The sequence below is a fragment of the Bos indicus genome, chromosome 7 (assembly GCF_029378745.1).
Source record: "Bos indicus isolate NIAB-ARS_2022 breed Sahiwal x Tharparkar chromosome 7, NIAB-ARS_B.indTharparkar_mat_pri_1.0, whole genome shotgun sequence".
Taxonomy (NCBI): Eukaryota; Metazoa; Chordata; class Mammalia; order Artiodactyla; family Bovidae; genus Bos; species Bos indicus.
In genome coordinates, this window is record NC_091766.1 from 14889423 (window position 1) to 14909864 (window position 20442).

Sequence of the window (20442 nt, forward strand, 5' to 3'; positions counted from 1 at the left end):
TCCGCCCCTCAACCTGCATCACCTGGTAAAGGCCTTATCAAAAACCGCCATTGAAAAAAAGAGCGCCGGTACTGTCACATGACTCAGGCCTACCAATCAGACAAGGTAAAGGCACAAAAGTCCTTGTCACGTGGCCAAGGAGAACTCTGAATTTGCCACTGTCACATGATCAAGCAGAGGCATGGAAAGGGGCAGGGGAACCGGTCCGACGCCACGTAACAGCTACGTTTCTGACACGTGACTAGGGCCCTCACTGTCTTTGTCCCTCCTTCCCTTTCCGGCTGGGCCTGCGTCGAGCGGCAACGCAGCGGCGAAGGGGCGGGGCTCCGGCCGGTCACGTGCTCTCGCACCTCCCCGGCGCGCGCCCGCCCGCTCGCCCCCGGCCCCGGCTCCTCCTCCTCCTCTTCTCGCCATTGCAGTTGGACTCAGCAGCCCGGTGCGCACCGCGTGGCTTTTGGGGGGAGACCCCGGTGGGCTCTGGCAGGAGGGCGGCGGCTGCGGTCGGAGAAGGGGACGCGGACGAGGTAAGCGTCAATGTGGCGGCGGCCGGGCCCGCTCCCGCCTCTCCTCCTCCCCTCTGTCGGTCCTCCCACTCAGCGCGGGCTCCGCTAAGAAGTAGCCGTGACAAGGCCTGAGACGCCCCGCGCTCCTCGCCTCCGCCCGGTCCTTTCGCCCCGGCGCCTGGCCCATTCCTCCCTTGTCAGCCTCGCTCCCGCGTTCGGCCGTTACTCTCCCCCATTGTGCCGAGGAAACAAAATGGCGGCGGCGGCGGCGGCGAGGGCCCGGTGCGCGCGCATCCGCCCCCCCTCGCGGCCCCTCGGCCGTCGGCGGCGCCTCTCGCGGGGGGTGCGCGCGCACCGGGCCCCCAGCCGCCGCCTCCCCCGGGCCGGGCTTTGTCTGTTGCGGCGCACGCGCGCACGTGCCTGGAGCACACACCCCCTCCGGCCCGGAGCATCCTGACCCGCGATGCAAGGACGACCCCCCTTCTACCTCTCCTTCTCTTTGTCCCAGTCCCGCCCCGAGTTTCAGGAGGGTCCCAGGTTCCCGAGGCGGGAAACATTTCCTCCTTTGTCCTTATGTGGGGCAGAGAGGCATACCCCTTCCCTGGAACCCCATCCATACTTAGGTGGATTGCAGGGAAAGCTGCTTGGGGGTCCTCAAATCGCTGGCTAGCCAGCCCTCCCCTAGATTAGGAACCAATTCTAGCGGAGGATTTAAGCTTTCTCTCTTCAGGCGATTCGTTGATGTTGGCTTTTTTTCCCCCAGACTGTTTAGGACTTGCATTCACTCCCAAAACTGATCTGGTGCGATATTTGAGTGTCCCGTTATCTGCAAAATGGGGACCGAAGCATGAGAGCTTGAAACCCGTTTCTGCCTTATTTTCTCAAGTAGTTGAGGGACAGACTCCTAGGGTTGCTCTTGAGGTTCTGTCCCATAATACTACGCCTGGGGGGGTATTATTCGGGGTGTACAGTCATCTGCATGCTCTCCCCCAGTCATTGTCTAAAAGAGTAGGCCATCTTTTCTTAACATTTCTAGAACTGGTTGAAAGTTGCTTGGGATTCTGCCTAGGGGATTTGATTGATCAGCAAGGAAGCATCAATTAACTTTTAATTGACTCAGGTATTCCAGGGATTCTGAATCTTTTGTTATTGCTTAGGATTGTGATCTCTTTAAAATGAGTGGTCTGGTGGCGTATTTGGAATCCATGGGAGAACACAAGGTGCTCCTGAAGTTGGTTCTCAAAATTTAGGACTTACTCTTTCCCTCAAGTGTCTGTGGTTGGGAATCTCTTCGGTTGCTCCCAGCGGCTGCCACTATGCTTTGTGTGTGGTCTCGTGGGATGTGGCTACAGCAGCCGCTCAGACTGTGAATGAACTGTGGGAATCTGAAGCTCATTCACAGCTGGAATAGCGGTGGAAAGGCCCCAGGGCACAGGCAAGTGCTACTGTTCCAGACAGTAGTCCTGAGTTGTTTCTTGGCCATGTGGACAGCTCTTGGTCCCTGGCTTTTGTGAATAGAATCTCTGCAGACCCTAGCGCTGTCTGAGTTGATTGGAGGCTGGCAATTACTGCCAGAGGTGGCCTTGCCAACACTGGGCACTGATTTATCAGAGGCTCCCTACCCTGCTGGAGCTTGGGCCAGCCTGGGAATCACCCTCTCCCTGGAGTGGAGTGGTACCTAACCCTTTGCAGTTTTTGTTTCCTTTTCCTGATTCGACTTGTCTAGTGCCTGTAGGGAAAAATTCCTTTATCTTCCAGGATACTTGAGGAGATGCCCATATTATTGGGAATGAGAAATCTAAGACTGTTTTTTCTTTTTCTTAATTTTTTCTTATTAAAAAAAAAAATGACATTGGCAAGAGTGGTTGGCAATATTTTGATGTCACAAATATGGTGTCATGCACCCCTGGTTAAGTTCGCCAGATAGGGACAAGTGGGGTGAGTCACTGATGAAGAACAGGCTGTCTACAAGTCATATCAGTTCAGTTCAGTCGCTCAGTCGTGTCCGACTCTTTGCGACCCCATGAATCGCAGCATGCCAGGCCTCCCTGTCCATCACCAACTCCTGGAGTTCTCTCAGACTCACATCCATCGAGTCAGTGATGCCATCCAGCCATCTCATCCTCTGTCGTCCCCTTCTCCTCCTGCCCCCAATCCCTCCCAGCATCAGAGTCTTTTCCAAGGAGTCAACTCTTCGCATGAGGTGGCCAAAGTACTGGAGTTTCAGCTTTAGCATTATTCCTTCCAAAGAACACCCAGGACTGATCTCCTTCAGAATGGACTGGTTGGATCTCCTTACAGTCCAAGGGACTCTCAAGAGTCTTCTCCAACACCACAGTTCAAAAGCATCAATTCTTCAGCGCTCAGCCTTCTTCACAGTCCAACTCTCACATCCATAGATGACCACTGGAAAAACCATAGCCTTGACTAGACAGACCTTTGTTGGCAGAGTAATGTCTCTGCTTTTGAATATGCTATCTAGCTTGGTCAAAACTTTCCTTCCAAGTCATATAAGTCTCTTCTTTTTGGGTAAATACAGGCAGCATCTTGTCTGTCTTTGGGCTTTAGCAGGATGTGAGAGTTGGAAATGTTCTTGCTTTTGAGAAAGGCTTTAGAAGTTTTCTTTGGGCAGAGACAGCTCCCTCTTAACTTTTCTCATCTTTCTCCCCAGTTCCTCCAGATTTCACCTTTTACGTCTTAGAAGAATGATTCTTTTCCCCCAGAAACTTGGGGTTTTATGTCCTTGGACTTGCCCACGTGCTACATTTTGTCATCAAGTTGCTTTTAACTATGTGCAGTTCTGAAAGATGTGTGAAGTGTCACCACCTAGTATTAGCAGATGTGGCCCACAAAATGGTGATAATTTTATTTGAATATTGCCTGCATTGAATTTTCTGAAGAATTAGATTTTCTAAGCTTTGTATATTGGCATCTTTTTATTTTAGCAAAGACCTGGGCAAGAAAGATTTGATTTCTGCTTCCAGTGGAAGGATTTAGAATTAGAGGCAGTTGGTGATTTGATGGGGTTTCCCTGATGTCTCAGCAGTAAAGAATCCGCCTGCAGTGCAGGAGACGCGGGTTGGATCCCTGGGTTGGAAAGATCCTCTGGAGGAGGAAATGGCAGCCCACTCTGGTATTCTTGCCTGGAGAATCCCATGAAGAGAGGAGCATGGCAGGTTACAGTCCATGGGGTCCCAAAGAATCAGGACTTAGCAACTAAACAAGTGACTCGACAGGAGGCTACACACTGTTGGTTAGTGAAATGGGCTCAGGGTCCTGAAGGGACAAGGCTGGCTTTAGTGTCGTGCCCAGCATTTGACAGTTTTGGCTGAAACAGCTAGCTTCCCTCTTTGTCACTTAGGGCAGCTTGGTGCTGCCTCAGTAGTGCTAGCACCACAGAAATAATAGTGAATGCAGGGTGGGTGTGTGTTTGTTGTGGAGCCTTGTGAGTGTGCTGACTTTTTTAAATGAATTGGTTCTTGCCACCTTATGTTCTGCTAAATCCCTGTGAGATTTTTCCTAGACATCACTTGATAGGTGATCCTGTTATAAATTACAATGGGAGATTCAGTCAGACTTTTCATCAGCTGTTTTCAGATGTTTTGTGAAATAGTGTCTAGTTGAAATTTAATTTTTTTCTTATTGAATGTCTGTGTAGTGAAGAAATTGAAAATGTAGCTACTAGTTTTAATGGGGAAATGAGTTTATTGACCAAGGGCTATTTTCTTGTCTGTATATGATCACAAAGGATCATTTAGTTACAAAGTTGAATATGTGTCCCTTTAGTACAGTCTGTAAATTTGCTCCAGTTTTTTTTTTTTTTTTTGAATAGTCTTAGATGATTCTTGAGAAATGGTGCTATTGGCAGTTTGAGGGTCAGGGTAATTTTCCTTGAAACAGCCATTCATATTATCTCCATTAGTATTGTAGTTCATGCTCAAGGATAAGGTCTTATTGGAATAATATTCCAGGCCACTTGGCTTTTTTGCTGCTTTCTTTTGAACTGATTTCTTCTTCCTATCAGAGTGTACATGAGGTATGTGTATGTCTAAAGGATGAATGTTGCAAGTTGGGCTTGCTTTTCCATGGCACATGTAGAGTTTTTGCCATGCAGCATGGCAGTACCTGGTGGCTCAGACTGTAAAGCATCTGCCTGCAGTGCGGGAGACCCTGGTTTGATCCCTGGGTTGGGAAGATCCCCTGGAGAAGGAAATGGCAACCCACTCCAGTATTCTTGCCTGGAGAATCCCATGGATGGAGGAGCCTGATAGCTATAGTCCACGGGGTTGCAAAGAGTTGGACACGACTGAGTGACTTCACTCACTCAATCCTTACTATGTATTCATAATTCTAAAAAACCTTCAAATTTCCCTAATATGGAAATGGGCAGCCTGGCTCCATGGCTTATAGTGGCACTTAATGTTTATAATAGCCAAGAATTGGAACCCACCCAGTTGTCCTTTTGTGGCTGAATGGTTCCTTATCATGGAATACTACGAGGCAATAAAAAAGAACAAGCTGTCAGTACACACACAACTTGGATGAATCTTGAGTCAGTCATTGCATGAGACAAGCTCATCCTAGGGTCGTAAGCTCTACAATTCCATTTATATAACATTTTTGGAATGCCAAGATTACAGAAACCTTCAGTGGATTAGTGGTTGCTAGGGGTTAAGCATGGGTGGGGGGCGGTTGACCATACACAGTGTGTTCACTGTTGCACGGTGAGTGTGACTATACACGGTCAACAGGAGTGGTCCTTGTGACCGCAGCAGTCTGTGCCTGTGTCAGTATCAGGATTGCCATTGTGATAGTGCTCCAGCTCTGACAAGATGTTGCCATTGGGGGAAACTGAGTGGAGAACTTGGGAGACAGTTCTGTTCTTAGAGCTGCATAAGAAGCTACAAGATGAAAAGTTTCATTTAAAAAAGAAACTCTTGGGACTTCCTTGGTAGTCCACTGGTTGGGAGTCTGCGCTTCCACTGCAGGGGGCATTAATTCTATCCTTGTTCAGGGAGCTAAGACCCCGGGGCAACCAAATAAATAAAATATTTTAAAAAAGAAACCCCTACCCATTAAAATAACTCACAATCTGCATGTTAATATTTAACATCCTTTGAGACGCAGTCATTTTTTGATTTTTCCTTAATTAGCAACTGATTTTTAAAAATCTGAGGCTTTCCCCATGGGGACATGTGGGAAAGTTGTCTCTATTCTCCCTCTCAGATTTCTAACATGACTTACTCTGCTGCCTGAAGGGCATGTTGCAAAGAGAGTTTGATAATCCCCACTTAGAATCCTGTTAAACCTTTTTGCCGTGACATGTCTTCTCACAGGCAGATTTTAAAAAACGTTTCTATTGGTTCATCCAAAAGTAGCTGAAATGACTCCTTCAGCATCTTGCATTTGTAGTTTTACAGCTGATAGGGCTTCCCAGGTGGCACTAGTGGTAAAGAATCCACCTGCCAATGCAGGAGAGAAGAGTTAGATCACTGGGTTGGAAAGATCCCCTGGAGGAGGAGATGGATACCCGCTACAGTCCATGGGGTGGCAGAGTCAAAATCGACTAAGCACTCAGCTGGTAGGGCGTTTTTTCATCATGTCTCAGTAATCCTTATGGTTTGAGACTGAGAGGTATAGGCGGTGTTTCAATCTCATTTTTGACCCAATTCTGAAAAGATAAAGTGATTTGTTGAAGATTCCACACTGGCCAGATTGGAAAACCCAAGTGGGCGCAAACCTGGGCTTGTGTTTCTAAGGCCTTCGGGCGTTCCACAGTGTCACTGAGCCTGGAGGCCTAGGTCTTACGGGCCAGTTAAGAGTTCCAGAAACATTTTGGGAAACAACCTGCATCTGCCAGTTAAAACCTTTTTTAATCAGTTACCCATTGCCATCACCATCATTTCAAAAGCAAAAGGGATGTTTTAACACTGAACATTTAGAAAGAAAATAAGATTAAAGGACATTCCTGTAAATGGAAAATATTTATAAGATTACTTTGCCAGTCCAGTGGTTAAGACTCCCAGTTTCCATTGCAAGGGGCATGGGTTCAGTCCCTAGTTGGGGAACTAAGATCCTGAATGCCATGTTACACTGCCAAAGAAAGAAAATATTTGAGAAAAATCTTTACTCCTAACTTTATACCTCCCTGCTTGCTGTGCTCAGTCATGGCCAACTCTTTGCGACCCCATGGACTGTAGCCTGCCTGCTAGGCTACTGTGTCCATGGAATCTTCCAGGCAAGAATCTTGGAGTGGGTTGTCATTTCCTACTTCATTATACCTCCCTATGGACCAGCAAAAACACGGTTGCAGACAGAGCTGGGAACCATCGCACTGGATTTAAGGTTTGTCTTGAATTGAAAAATTCTCAGAGTGGCATCTGTAATCAGATTTTAGATTGGCCTCTTCTGGCTGGGTTGCTTTGTTTAAGTTATTTTCCGTATGTCCTTGATGATGTGAATCTAATAGTTTTTTAAGAGTCACTGAAGAGTTGCATGTGCGTATTATTTCACTTCCACGTAGGATTGTATCTCCAGAGGTCCGGGAATCAGCAGCTGAGTTGGGTCCTGTGTCTTTCAAAACCTAATTAGGTCTCTTTAAGAGGAGTATCTAGAGAAGGAAATGGCAACCCGCTCCAGTACTCTTGCCTGGAGAATTCCATGGACAGAGGAGCGGGACAGGCTGTAGTCCATGGAATCACAGAGTAGGACATGACGGCAACTAACTTAACTTTCAAGAGGGGTATTCCCAGAGTGACCAGGGCTCTAGTTTTGTGAAATACCCTGGATGGCGGTGAGGGGGTGCAGTTTATTCTGCAAGATAGGTGGGGGCCATACCTGTTAGGGTGTTGTCACCACACCTGTTCATTCAGTTCTACAAACGTTTGTTGATCCACACATGCTGACTTGGGCACATTTCTTTCCCAACTGCCAGCGTCATGATTGGGATATTCCAGCTAGTGAGAGGTCAGAAAGATGGTCCTCTCACTGCGTGTTGTTAAACCTCTGTAACTCTGCATGCTGTGGGTGGGCTGCTTTTGAGAACAAAAGAAGGAAACCTGATCGCTGTGGGTTAGAACATCCCAAACCACACAGGTAGTTTAAGATCCTGATTCTTCGCTCTTTGCTCATTCCTTTCTTGGGTTTCTTTTCAGAGAAGCTGGGGGCTGGTAAAAATCAGGCTTCATCTTGGACCCGGTTTGAATTCTGACTGAGGTGGCAAGAGCAGTTCAAAGCCTGTCTTTAAGATTGTCAGGGGGCAGTGGAGTGTTGCTTATGGGTGGGTATTGTGGGCTTCTTGACAGCACAGTTTTGAAAAGGAGAGATGGATTCTCTGGTATTCAGGACCAGAGCAGCTGGCTTCTGATAGGCTGATTTGGATGACAGATCTGGGTTCACACAGAGACAAGCGAGGCCCGTTCAGCAAAAACGCATTGACTCCAGTTTTTCATTTTTATTTATTTAAATATTTTTGCCACGCCTTGTGGTTTATGAGATCTTAGTTCCCCGACCAGGCCTTGAACCCTGGCCCTCGGTGGTAAAAACAGAGTCCTCACCACTGGACCACCAGGGGATTCCTGCCTCCAGTTTTTAAATGTAGTCTAGAATAGGTAGTCTAGTCACTTTGTTCCCCTGAATCAGGAGGTATTGCCACTAAGCTCTGGCCCAGCGGAGGAGGCCTGGGGGTGGAAGGATCGCAGATGGTCCAAGAGTGGTGGTCACAGCCGGCCTCAGCCAGTGAGTCTCTTTAGAGAAGGGTTCTTGGGCCTGCCTCAAGGGAGGCAGCTGCTGGAGCAGAGGCACAGACATGCTCTGAGTTTGAGGGGTGAAGACAGCGGATGGAAGCCTCCCGCAGTACAGGACAGGAGCATTCGGGGTTGGCCAGATGTCCTCGAGGGCTGATGTTCTACACAGTGACTGTCTTGTTCTCCAGCGGTCCGAGGGTAGTTTTCTCTCTGGACTGTCTCGATTTGTCAGATAGCGTTTTTCGAAGAGATCCCCCGAATCAACTCCGGGTGAACCTTGGTCCCTTCGGATGAGGGAGTTGGGGTGTGGATGTCTCCATTGGTGTCAAATAAGTATCATTGTGGACTCCTGTACTGTTCACGTGCTGGATACATTTTAGTCATATATTTGTAACATTTTCTTAGAAGATTCAAACTTACAGAAAAAGTGACACTGTTTTACGGTCAACGCTTGCCTGTTTATACACCGGAGTCCTGCCATTGACTTCAGTTGTATTTCACGCTTCTCTCCTCTATTCTCATCTTTCAGCCACTTTATTTTCATTGAAATAGAGCTAATTTGTGTCTGCACACGTGCTCAGTCCTGCCCAGCTCTTTGCGACCCTATGGACTATAGCCCGCCAGACTCCTCTGTCCATCTAATTTCTAGGCAGAAATACTGGAGTGGGTTGCCGTTTCCTCCTCCAGGGGATCTTCCCAACTGAGGGATCAACCCTGTGTCTTCTGCATTGGCAGGTGGATGCTTTACTACTGCACCACTTGGGAAGCCCTAGAGTTAACAGTATCTATTTTTATGATACTTTTAAAGGTAGCAGAAAGTTGTGGTCTTTCCTCTAGATATTAACTAGAGTCCAGTATTTACTTACAGTTTTGGGGGGTTTTTTTCTTTTGAGATAAATGCACAGATCTTGCATATACCATTCAGTGGATTTTGGTCAATGCATGGTCAATGCATATCCCCCACAGTATTATCCAGATGCAAACTGTGACCACCCCAGAAAGCTCCTGGCACCCTTCCCAGGTGTCCCTGCCACCATCCCACGGAGGCAATTGCCGCTTAGTTTGGGTTTTTTGCTGTGCTGGAGAACTTCATATGGGCCTTTTTTTTGTTTTTGATACTCAGTTGCCTCAAATATAGCTAGTGGGAGCCCTCCCAAGTCAGCTCCTTCATCCTTTGGACATGCCAGCAGTAATCACTGAGCACTTCCTTCCCTTTATTTTCTTTTTTTCCAACTCTTATTTTTTGACCATGCGACACAGCACGTGGGGTGTTAAGTTCCCCTACCAGGGATCAAACCTGTGTGCGCCCCCTGCTTTGAAAGTACAGTCTTGTCTCCAGCCATATCAGCCTGAAGGCGCCCAATCTCGTCTGATCTTGAAAGTGCAGTCTTAACCACTGGACTGCCAGGGAAGTCTCTTCCTGGCTTTCTGATACTGCATTTTGACCCGGGCTCACCTACCATGGTTCTGCATCAGGTGCTGAATCAACTACTTCTTCTGGGAGCTCCTTTTAGAAGATTTTAGACAGTATCAGTCCTACAAAGCCCTTAATAAAAAGGTCTTTGGTCCCTGGGATCTTGGTTTAAACCCTCTGTTACTTTTAAGCCTCTGTATCTGATGTCTGTGTTGGAGGAAGACTAAGATGAAGAAGTGGTAAGTATAGAGTGGTGATGCGTTGGCTCCTGGCGCCATGTTGGATTTGGAGGGAAGGCATTTGTCCTTTAGGGTGGCCAGGTCCACAGGAACTGGGGGCTTGCCTGCTGTGTTCATCACCCTCCCAGCCTCTGGCTCAGGGCCTGTACAGGGGAGGTGCACAGGGAATACTTCTGACTAAGTGCAGTTTTAAACATCATCCTTCTTTATCAGACTGATGAAGTTGCAGTGTAGATTTGTCCAGGACTGGTGACTGTTTACCATGGGCTTCTCACCAGTCAGCTGTGATTTCCAACAGCCTGCTTCTTGTCGGTTTAGAATTTATTTTCTGAGACTTGGCTTACATTTTAGATTACCTGCCATGGGTGCACTTTTGCAAGAATTCTTCAGTTTGCTATGCACTTAAAAAAAGAACTATAATGGAAATTTTCAGACACGCACAGTGATCCCCATTCTACCCATCTCCATCTTCAAAAGGTATTAACGTTTTCCAGTGTTGGTTTGTCCTAGGGTTCCCTTCTCCATTCCCCACCTCACCCCTAGTTTTTTTTTTAATATTTATTTTTATTTATTTGACTGAGCCGGGTCTTAGTTGCAGCATGCGAACTCTTAGTTGTGGCATGTGGGATCTAGTTCTCTGACCAGCGATTGAACCCAGACGCCCTTCATTGGGAGTGCAGAGTTTTACCTTCTGGATCACCAGGGAAATCCCTCACTAAAGTATTTTAAAACAAGCAAAAATCAGACGTGTAGTTTAAGCCATAAATTTATCTTTAATGTGTATCTGAGGTAACGACGTTCTTTTCAAACACAGCCATAGTGTCATTCATTCCTTATCCAGGATGTGCTTTTGCATGTGCTTATTATTAGCCCCCACAACAACCTGACGACGTACTTGTAGTAGAAGTCAGTGCTTTTTTTTTTTTTTTTTAGGGTCTGTGGGATTTGTGCTCCATGCTTTCCACAGGCCAACTCATCTAATTTTCACACCCTCCTTGAAGAGCTAGAGGAGTAGATTCCATGTTGCGGGTTGAAGGAACCTCCAAGGAACTTGAAGGCCACACAGGTAGTGGCAAAAGCTCCCACTTGGTGACTACTGAGTGAGTGGCTTACCAAGGGCTCAGGCACAGCCAGGGCTGAGCCCGGGGACTTGTGGTCTTCTTCCTTCTCTCAGTCCCCGTCATGAAGCATTAGACCCCATCTGTCGTCTTGCCTGATTCTGCAGGAATATCACTTCTCATTCCACCCTTAGATTTTCAGGCTTTAGTTGGCAACCCCTAAGTTTTCAATGGTAGTTAGCTAGTCCTAAAGCATTATGGGAAATTCTCATTTGGGCTAGTCTTGTCAGTGTTTATCCTTGAAGTGAATGCCTTTCTGAGATGAACCTACTGCACTGGCTGGTAACAACCAATGTGGATGGAAGGGGCTAGCTGTTATGTGGTTGGATGGAATGGGTGGAGTCAATCTGTTGCCTCCTCTGCTGATGAGGCTTTTTGGGTTGTTTACTCATTTGGAAGATTTCAGTGTGGACCAGACTGTTTGCACAGAGTGGGAACTGAGTAGGTTGTAGCCAGCATGTTATTTAGAGTCCAAAATTGTAATTATAGCTGTGTTTGTCTTGGAGACTTGTGTTGTCCTCTTCAGTGGTCTCAGCCACTGCAGAGCTGAGCCCAGGGGTGGCCACGTGCTGTGGGGGCGTGTCCCCCTGGCGCTTTGGAAGGTCCTGCCTCACCAATCTACAGCAGCTGTCTGGGGCCCTCTGTTTCCTGCTCTCCTTCCACGTCTTCATAACCCTCAAGGGTCAGAGCTCGCGCCTTCCTTCCTTCTCTTTGCCTTCTCCAGACACCAAGATTTTGCTGAACATTTTAACCCATACCATTTGGGGGAGGCTTGGTAATAGGTTTATTTGTAAAAGTTGGCATACTTCATATCGCGAAATGTTGAAAGGAGATTTTTTTTAAAGTAAAAACCATTTTGAGTGTGGGCCTGAAGTCAAACGTGGCTTCTAGAAACCAGCTGTTTTCATTTTGGGGGAGTTTTATAATTAGTTGTTTGTACCTTGGGTTAGTGATTACTTGGAAATAGAGATGTGTCCTGCTGTGTTAACAGACTCCTTCCTGAGGCAGCATCGCTTTCCTCCTGCGGGATTATCTGACTGCTCAGACTCCTCCACCGATGAAATACATGAAACTAAAAAAGATTTTCTGATCTTATAGATAGTTGAAGTATTGATAACAGCAAGGAAATCTGTCACAATTTGAAAAGATAAGCAAAAATTTGATTTCCAGACACTGCAGATAAAGTGAAGTAAAAATGGTAAGAAATTCATTTTCTTAATCATAGATACTGTTTCTTCATTCACGTACAAAAATGTTTGTGGTGTTGCCCCAAAGCATTTGATTTTTTTTTTGAAGTATAGTTGACTTACAGTATATTAGTTTCAGGTGTACAACAGTCATTTCATATTTATATTCCATATAAAGTTATTATAAAATATTGGCTACATTCCCTATCCTGTACATTTTGTCCTTTTAATTTATTTTATACTTGGTAATTTGTACCTCTCAGTAGCCTTCACCGGTCTTGCCTCCCCAGAGCATTTGGTTTTATGGTCATTTTTCAGTAGACTCTCTAAGTACGTACTGTAACAGCTGTAGTAATACAGAAATGTGTAACGTGCCCCCTTCTTCCCGTGGCCGAGAGAAAGCACGGCTGCTATGTCCGGTTGTCCTTCTCAGATCTTCAGATGTGTTCATATAGTCTTACTTTCATGTGTGTAATTGTGAGCTGTACAGCTGAACAGATTAAGCATCAAGCTGCTTGGTCTCCTTACATCGTTTTTAACTAAGTTTTCACATCTCCAGCGTCCAGTGAGAATTTTTGTGAATGATGATCGCCATGTGATGGCAAAGCACTCTTCCGTTTACCCAACACAAGAGGAGCTGGAGGCAGTCCAGAACATGGTGTCCCACACAGAGCGGGCTCTCAAAGCTGTGTCTGACTGGATCGATGAGCAAGAGAAAGGCAGCAGCGACCATGCCGAGTCTGAGAATGTGGATGTGCCTGCGGAAGACGAGGGCAAAGAAGGGGCTGGGTAGGTTGGCTTTGTAAGGTGTTTTTCTTATATCTAGGGAGACTGGCCAGTGCAGGGTTGAGCCTCTCCTTTTTCTAAGAAACGCCAGCCTTTCTGGCGCCTCTGGGTTCTGGCCAGCCTGAATCTCACTGGGCCTGTGTTGGGCTGTTCTCAGGGAGCAGAAGACAGAGCACATGACCAGAACCCTGAGGGGAGTGATGCGTGTTGGCCTCGTGGCAAAGGGCCTACTGCTCAAGGGGGACTTGGACTTGGAGTTGGTGCTGCTGTGTAAGGAGAAGCCCACAACTGCCCTCCTGGACAAGGTGGCTGACAACCTGGCCATCCAGCTCACTGTGAGTGTGCCCACTTCCACTGGGGATGCAGGGTGGTCAGGGGAACACATGACCAACTGTGCTGTGCCCCGGGAGGCATGCTCCACACCCAGCCTGGCCCCTGCCGTTCTCACATTTCTGTAGCTGCCCGACAGGATGCTGCAGAGACACCCGGCAGCCGGGCCGGGAGCCTGCTGTGCACCAGGCGGCACTGGGCATGACCTTCACATCCAGACTCCAGCAATGGATGGATGGGCGGGTGGCTGCAAAGGATATTCAGTTATCAAGTCTTCCTCCTTAATGCAAACCTGGACTTCAAAAAAGTTGTTTTTAACCAATTTATTTGCCTCACTGCAGAAGTACTATATAAATAGTAACTTCTGGCATTTCTTGAGCATTCACTGAACCAGGCCCTAGGCCAGACAAGCTCTGCACACATCATTTCATCATGATGACTGAAGTGGGGCTTGATCATCTTAAGTACTCTAGTGGATGGGACTGAGGTGCGGGGAACTCAGTAACTGACCCCGCGTCCCCGGCTGGTGAGATGTCTGGGCTTCAGAATGTCTGTGTGTTGTTGCCCCTCAGTGCCTCCTGGGGACATTACCCTGGATTCAGCCACAGGATAAGAAAAGAAGAAAGTAGAAATTCTCACCCCATAGATACACTGTTCATTTTCCCATGTAAATCTCCTGTCATGTGTGACTGACCCCTCGGGATTCAGGACAGAGGTCAGAATTGAAATGAGCAGCTAATGCAGTGTGGAAAGGCTTTGGGGAGCTGTTAAAAGGGAAGGCAGCCCTGAAGTTTTTGTTTTAGTGATAGTTTTTTAAGTTAGTTTCCATCTTTATCTATTAAAAAGTATATTAAGTGTAGAAAATTAAGTTGACATAGATGTTTCTAAAGGAAAGACCATTTCCGTAGAGTGTTTATGGAGAGATGCAAAGGTGGTTTTTTTACCCCTGTTTTTCTCTTTTGGCCACACCACACGGCCTGCGGGATCTTAGTTCCCCTACCAGGGATTGAACCTGTGCCCCCTGTATTGAAAGTGTGGAGTCTCTACTACCAGGGAAGTCCCAAGAAAGTATATATTTATCATATAGATGAGTGTTTTTTGATTGGAGCACATTTTGCACCCCAGGGGACATGGAGTGAGTTTAGAGGTAGTGTAAGTTATCTCAGCAGAGTGGGTGCGGTGCTGCCGGCATCTGTAGGTGGAGGCTGGAGAGGCTTTCCGAGGTCCTCCAGTGCACAGGACGCCCTGCCACCAAGAGTGGTCTGTGGCACGTCTAATAATGCTGAGGTGGAGCAAAGTCAGCTTGGATTCTCTACAGTGCCTTTGTTCTCCCCAAAACTTTTTTTGTTCTCCCCGAAACTTTTTTTTTTCTCTTTGACAAAAGTCATAAATACTCAAGTTTTCTTTATAGGGCATATAAACTGGTATAAAGAAGAAAGCAGAAGTTACAGGCATGAACGTCATTTTATAGACCCTTGTAGCATGCATTTGCAGCAAGTACGTGCTTTCATAGTTGCCATATGAAACTGTTGCACCCCTCAGTTTTCATTCCACGCCCTGTGATAGCTGCTCGTCCGTGTGTGGAAACAGCGGTGGCTGGCTGCCCACACCGCCCTGGGTGCTGTGCTTTCTGTGCCGTGTCTGGTTCAGTTCCTTTGCCGCCTTGGGTGTCGGTCGTGTCCCTAAGTCCGTTTTACAAATCAGAAACCACAGCCTTGATGAGATGGAGTGATCTGTCGAAAGTTACGTGACTCCCAAGTGACACAGTGAGGATTTCACACGGCCATCTCCTCCCAGACCCTTAACTCTTAACATTGTATTACAAAGCTTCCTCTGCTAAGTAGTCATCTCCTCCCTGGAGTACCTGGAAGATGGCCAAAGACCTGTCCAGTAAGAGGGCGTTCTGACCCCTAGTGGAAGGCGCTGCTGTCAGTCACAACCCAAGAAGTTGGCCTGTAGTTGTAATCAGGAGCTCAAAAGAACTGTTGATGGTCTTGGGAAGCAAGTGTTTGACAGTTGCATTTTCTTTTGTAGGCTGTCACAGATGACAAGTATGAAATACTCCAGTCTGTTGATGACGCTGCGATTGTGATAAAAAACACAAAAGAGCCTCCATTGTCCTTGACCATCCACCTGACCTCCCCTGTTGTCAGAGAAGAAATGGAGAAAGTATTAGCTGGAGGTAGGGAGGCTGAGAAAGGCCAGCAGGGCGTTGGCACTGTGGTATCCCCTCACTGTTAAAATGTGCTATGAAGTTTTAGATTGCTCTGATAAAAGGCTAGCGGTGTAGCTTTGACCACCTTTACTCGAGCTCACATCTCCCATTGGGTTTCCGTTCTGGGAGGTTGAAAAAACAGTTGCACAAAAAGTGAGTAGTACTTTTCCGAGCGGATTGCACCGCCCTAATCCTTGGATGTTCTTATCAGTGTTAAAGGTGTTTTTTCGGTTGAGCCAGTCTCTGGCCTTGGAAAAGCGTGTCCCCGGTGACTGTAGGGTTTTTAAAGTACGGAAGACAACCAGATGGTATCTGCATGAGTATCACGTTGGACTTGTGCAAACAGCTTGTGTTGCAGTAGAACCAGGGCCTCTTCGTTTGTCTTCTTCCACTGGCTGCTGTTACCTGTGGCCGTGATCGAGATGCAGAGAGCTGGGGCAGAGTTTTGGATAAAGTGTTTTCTAACAGTGGAGTAATTTTCAGACCAAATCCTGGAACCTCGGACAGTGCTCATGCTTTCACGATTCCGAGTCCGCCCAGGGCCCCTTGCGCATCTCTGGGTGGATGGGTGACTGGCCTTATCCAAACCCCTGACGCACAGGTGGTGGGAGCGACAAACGCCCCGGTTCTGCTGCAGCACAGGCTCAAGCGCACCCTTGTTGAGGTTCCTCAGTGCCCTTCGGTTCCGATACCGGTTCACCACCAGAGCCCTCTAGTTGATCAATTCAGGGACGCTGGACCTTTGACCAACAGGACTGACTCTGTCAAGGGCTGGGGCTGGGGCAGTCCCGCCTGGCGGGCGGAGGTGGTCCCCTTTGCCATGGTTGCCTCAGGGGATGACCTGTGGGAGGCAGAGAGGGAGTGCATTTCTACTCCCCCCACCTATTTTTTTTTTCCGGTTTTGGTTTTTGTTTTTTCTTTTTGCTAATGAATTTTTTAGCATAGCTCATTTACTGGGAGATCCTGGGGAGAGGAAGCAAGGTAACCATCTATTAGAAGATAGGGTCCACCTATCTGTCCCCCTCCCCCATGGGATTGTTCCTTTTAGAGTACCTTCCCACTTTGTTTTTGTTTTTCTTTTTGTTTTTTTTGTTTTTCTTTTTGGTTTTTTTTTTTTTCTTCTTTTTTTTTTTGGAGGGGGCCTCTGATTTTTACAATCTCCTCTCGGGGCTGAGTTCAGTGTGCTCAAGCATCTCCTTCCCTGGTCAAGGGTGGAGAGGACTTGAGATTCTGGGAGCCTCAGCTGCCCTTTAGGAAGCTGCCACATCCCCTTTCCACCTGACAGAAACCCCTTGGTCAAACTGTACCTTGTCTTCTTATTCCATCCATGAATAGAAACGCTATCAGTCAACGACCCCCCGGACGTTCTGGACAGGCAGAAATGCCTTGCTGCCTTGGCGTCCCTCCGACACGCCAAGTGGTTCCAGGTTTGCATTTTGTTCTTCTATTTGTCTTTCGGTAGAGAATTCCTAAGTTTTAACTTGGCTAACTTTCACCATAAAGTTTTGGTAACGTTGAAGAGCGCTGTGCTGAACTTAGCAACTGCTGGCGTGCGGTTGCTAAAGGAGCACGCATAGACAAATTTGACACATCCCCCAGGAGGCTTGTGACCGAGTAGGTGGGGAGCTGCTGCTTTGTGCCAAGAGTAATGACGTTATTACTGTCCACTTGTTGGAGTTGCTGCCGACCACACACTTGATGGTCGTGAACGTTCACCTTCGTTTACCCTTGACAAAGTAGCACCCTGAGGCTTGTGTTTTTCATGTTTGCCTCGTGTTCAGGGAGGTGCCCTGGGGTAAAGAGCCTGTGCTTTGTTCCTCCAGGCCAGAGCCAACGGGCTGAAGTCGTGTGTCATTGTCATCCGGGTCCTGAGGGACCTGTGCACCCGAGTGCCCACCTGGGGTCCCCTCAGAGGATGGGTAAGGCACCTTGGAGCTGTAGTCACCTTGGGTCATGTGTGCAGAGACTTCCCAGACCCCAGGGCTGGGTTGCTGGTCAGCAGGCTGGAGTGGCCCGTTGGGGTGTGGCCGATGCATCCCATCAGAGCTGCTTGTTGAGCTCCTGCTGAGTGCCACACCCCGGGTGGGGCTGAGAGGAACCCAGAGGAGGATGCACAGCTCAGCCAGCGGTGTACTTACTGGAACAGGCTCCACTCCGTGTAGACGCTTTTGTAGCTGCTCTGAGACAAGGGTCAGCAGACTGAGGCCCACAGGCCTATTTTGGCCAGTTGCCTCTTTCTATAGTCTATGGTGAAGAATGGCTTTTTTTAAAATTATTTTTTAATTGGAGGATAATTGCTTTACAGTGTTGTATGAGTTTCTGCTGTACAGCAACATGAATCAGCTATAAGTATACATACATCCCCTCCTGGTTTTTATCTTTCTAAATGCTGCATTTTAAGTACCTAAGTACACAGCTTCAGTTCTTGGCCCCTACAGCCTAAGAGACTTAACATCACTCCCTTTACGGAGAAGATGGTGGAGCCCCGTCCTAGGTGTGCTTTCTCTGGCTTGTGAATCTGGCTTGGGAACTTGGAGGGCCTTGACTCTGATAAACACACACACAGGGGGACACTGCCTCAGAGTCAGCCTGCTCCCTCCTGGACTTGGTGACTAACTCTCCCTCTTCCCTTTCAGCCCCTCGAGCTTCTCTGTGAGAAGTCCATCGGCACAGCCAACAGACCCATGGGTGCTGGCGAGGCCCTGCGGAGGGTGCTGGAGTGCCTGGCTTCGGGCATCGTCATGCCAGGTTGGGGCCTTGTGCTTTGCAGGTGGCAGGGAAAGGAAAGGACAGGGACCAAGGCCCCGAGGCCACTTCCCGGCGGGTCCCCTGAGTGGGTAGGGCAGCAGCAGCCCCGTGTCCCCCCAGGGGTGAAGCATGTGACTACCCTCTTGCACCATCATATCCAGCCCTGTGCCGGCTCCGCAGCTGTGACTCCGGGCGGATCCGGGGCAGTAGTGACCCACTCCCACGCGAGCTCCTTGCTCTGAGACACAAGTGGCTTATTTCTCTCACGGGCTGGTCGCCGAGTGGGTCACTGAGCCCGGCGTGTTTTCCAGAGCTGGGTGTGGATGGGGCGCGGGGGGTAACGCACTTGGTTCCCTCAGCCCAGCACCACGCTTCCGAGATGCTAAAAGATAATCCTCTGCATATCTTCCTTGTTTCCTGCCTTCAGATGGTTCTGGCATTTATGACCCTTGTGAAAAAGAAGCCACTGATGCTATTGGGCATCTAGACAGACAGCAACGGGAAGATATCACACAGAGTGCGCAGGTATAGTCGTCGCCATTGCCACGTGAGCCCTTACCCAGTCTGTAATCGCTGGCTTCCAGTTCCATTACTGGGTATTCTCAGGGTAGGCTCAGCTTGGGGCCCGAAGGTCAGGGGCTCGGGCCTGATACAGGGCGCCCCAACCTGGGCTGCTTCTTTCCCCTGGCGCCACGCGAGGTTGTCACCTGCCCCCCCTTGGCCTGCTCGAGTGCCGTTTTTAGACACCCGAGTTCAGCAGGGAGACGTATTTGCTGTGCGGACTGCTCCAGGGGTCCTTCCCTCGCAGGCCCACCCCGTGGCTCCGTGTGGCAACCAGTCCCCAGGTTGGGGTCTCCTGTATTCTTTTGAGGGGGGTGGTCACAGGCTGGCCTTCCCCCACAGCAAGGCTGGGCCCTGGCAATCAGGCCCTCCCCTGGCTGGCGGAGGACCCCTTGCTGTTATAGGGGAGACCATTAGCAACCACCTCAGCTCCCACCCCTTCCAGGAGGCATTAGTGAGCGCACACATGAGGGCTGGGAGTGCAGGGCGGCTGAGTCAGATTCCTCTTCCCCTTCTCCAGCACGCGCTGCGACTAGCTGCGTTCGGCCAGCTCCATAAAGTACTGGGTATGGACCCTCTGCCATCTAAGATGCCCAAGAAACCAAAGAATGAAAACCCAGTGGACTATACAGGTACGGAGGCCGCGGGGCCTGGGCCCAGACGGCGATGTCATCATGGGCTCCTGGCGGAGGACAGGCTAGAGTCTGAGCTGCTGCCGTCCTTGTCTTGTTTCAGTTCAAATACCCCCGAGCACCACCTACGCCATTACGCCCATGAAACGCCCCATGGAGGAAGATGGGGAGGAAAAGTCTCCTAGCAAAAAGAAGAAGAAGATTCAGAAGAAAGGTACCAACATTCACGCATGGTCCTTGTTTTAGCTGCCATCTGGCTTCATGAAGGTTTAGCTCAAAGTGGTGACATACCTGCTTTTGTTCTGTTTTTCTCGGATGTGATGTGGAAGTCCTTTTGAGAGTAATTGGTTATGGAGTTCTCACAGCAGGAATGCTGGAGTGATTTGCCAGTCTCCTCCAGTGGAACACATTTTGTCAGAACTCCACCCATCAATCTTGGGTGGCCCTGCATGGCATGGCTCATAGCTTCCTTGAGCTGTGCAAGCCCCTTCGCCATGACAAGGCTGTGATCCATAAAGGGGAGTGATTAAACTTAGCATGGGCATGGAACACAACTAAGATGGATGCACCTCAGCTGGTGACCACAGTCAAGGTATGGGTCTGGATAGCAGGGCAGGCAGGCCTTCAGCACATTTGGCCACCCAGTCTCCTGCCCATTCCACCACGTGGTGTGTGTGGGGGGGCAGTCAGGAGAGTGTCCCTGTCAGGGTCAGAATTGACTGGCATTCTAGAGCGGCGTTACTATGTTCTCTCTAGAGGAGAAGGCAGAGCCTCCACAAGCAATGAATGCCCTGATGAGACTGAACCAGCTCAAACCAGGGCTGCAGTACAAACTGATTTCCCAGACCGGTCCAGTGCACGCCCCCATTTTTACCATGTCAGTTGAGGTGGACGGGAGCTCCTTCGAGGCCTCTGGGCCCTCCAAAAAGACGGCCAAGCTGCACGTGGCTGTGAAGGTGAGTGT

General features: G+C 48.7%; 1 protein-coding gene across 7 annotated transcripts in view; it reads left to right on the forward strand.

Moving 5' to 3' along the window:
* The first annotated feature begins 391 nt into the window (after positions 1–391).
* ILF3 (interleukin enhancer binding factor 3) overlaps positions 392–20442 on the forward strand; it is a 49280-nt gene continuing 29229 nt past the window's right edge. For 5 of the 7 annotated variants that reach the window (XM_070792820.1, XM_070792823.1, XM_070792824.1 and 2 more), the window contains exons 1-12: positions 392–524; positions 12011–12217; positions 12766–12995; positions 13150–13327; positions 15357–15504; positions 16873–16964; positions 17361–17456; positions 18174–18285; positions 18713–18810; positions 19367–19478; positions 19582–19692; positions 20235–20434. In XM_070792820.1, the coding sequence (XP_070648921.1) occupies positions 12215–12217; positions 12766–12995; positions 13150–13327; positions 15357–15504; positions 16873–16964; positions 17361–17456; positions 18174–18285; positions 18713–18810; positions 19367–19478; positions 19582–19692; positions 20235–20434 (1380 nt within the window). In that variant the 5' untranslated portion in view covers positions 392–524; positions 12011–12214. Of the gene's footprint in view, positions 525–10834; positions 10968–12010; positions 12218–12765; positions 12996–13149; positions 13328–15356; positions 15505–16872; positions 16965–17360; positions 17457–18173; positions 18286–18712; positions 18811–19366; positions 19479–19581; positions 19693–20234; positions 20435–20442 lie in introns of those variants that run through there. The other 2 variants (XM_070792821.1, XM_070792822.1) reach the window with 2 other exon arrangements.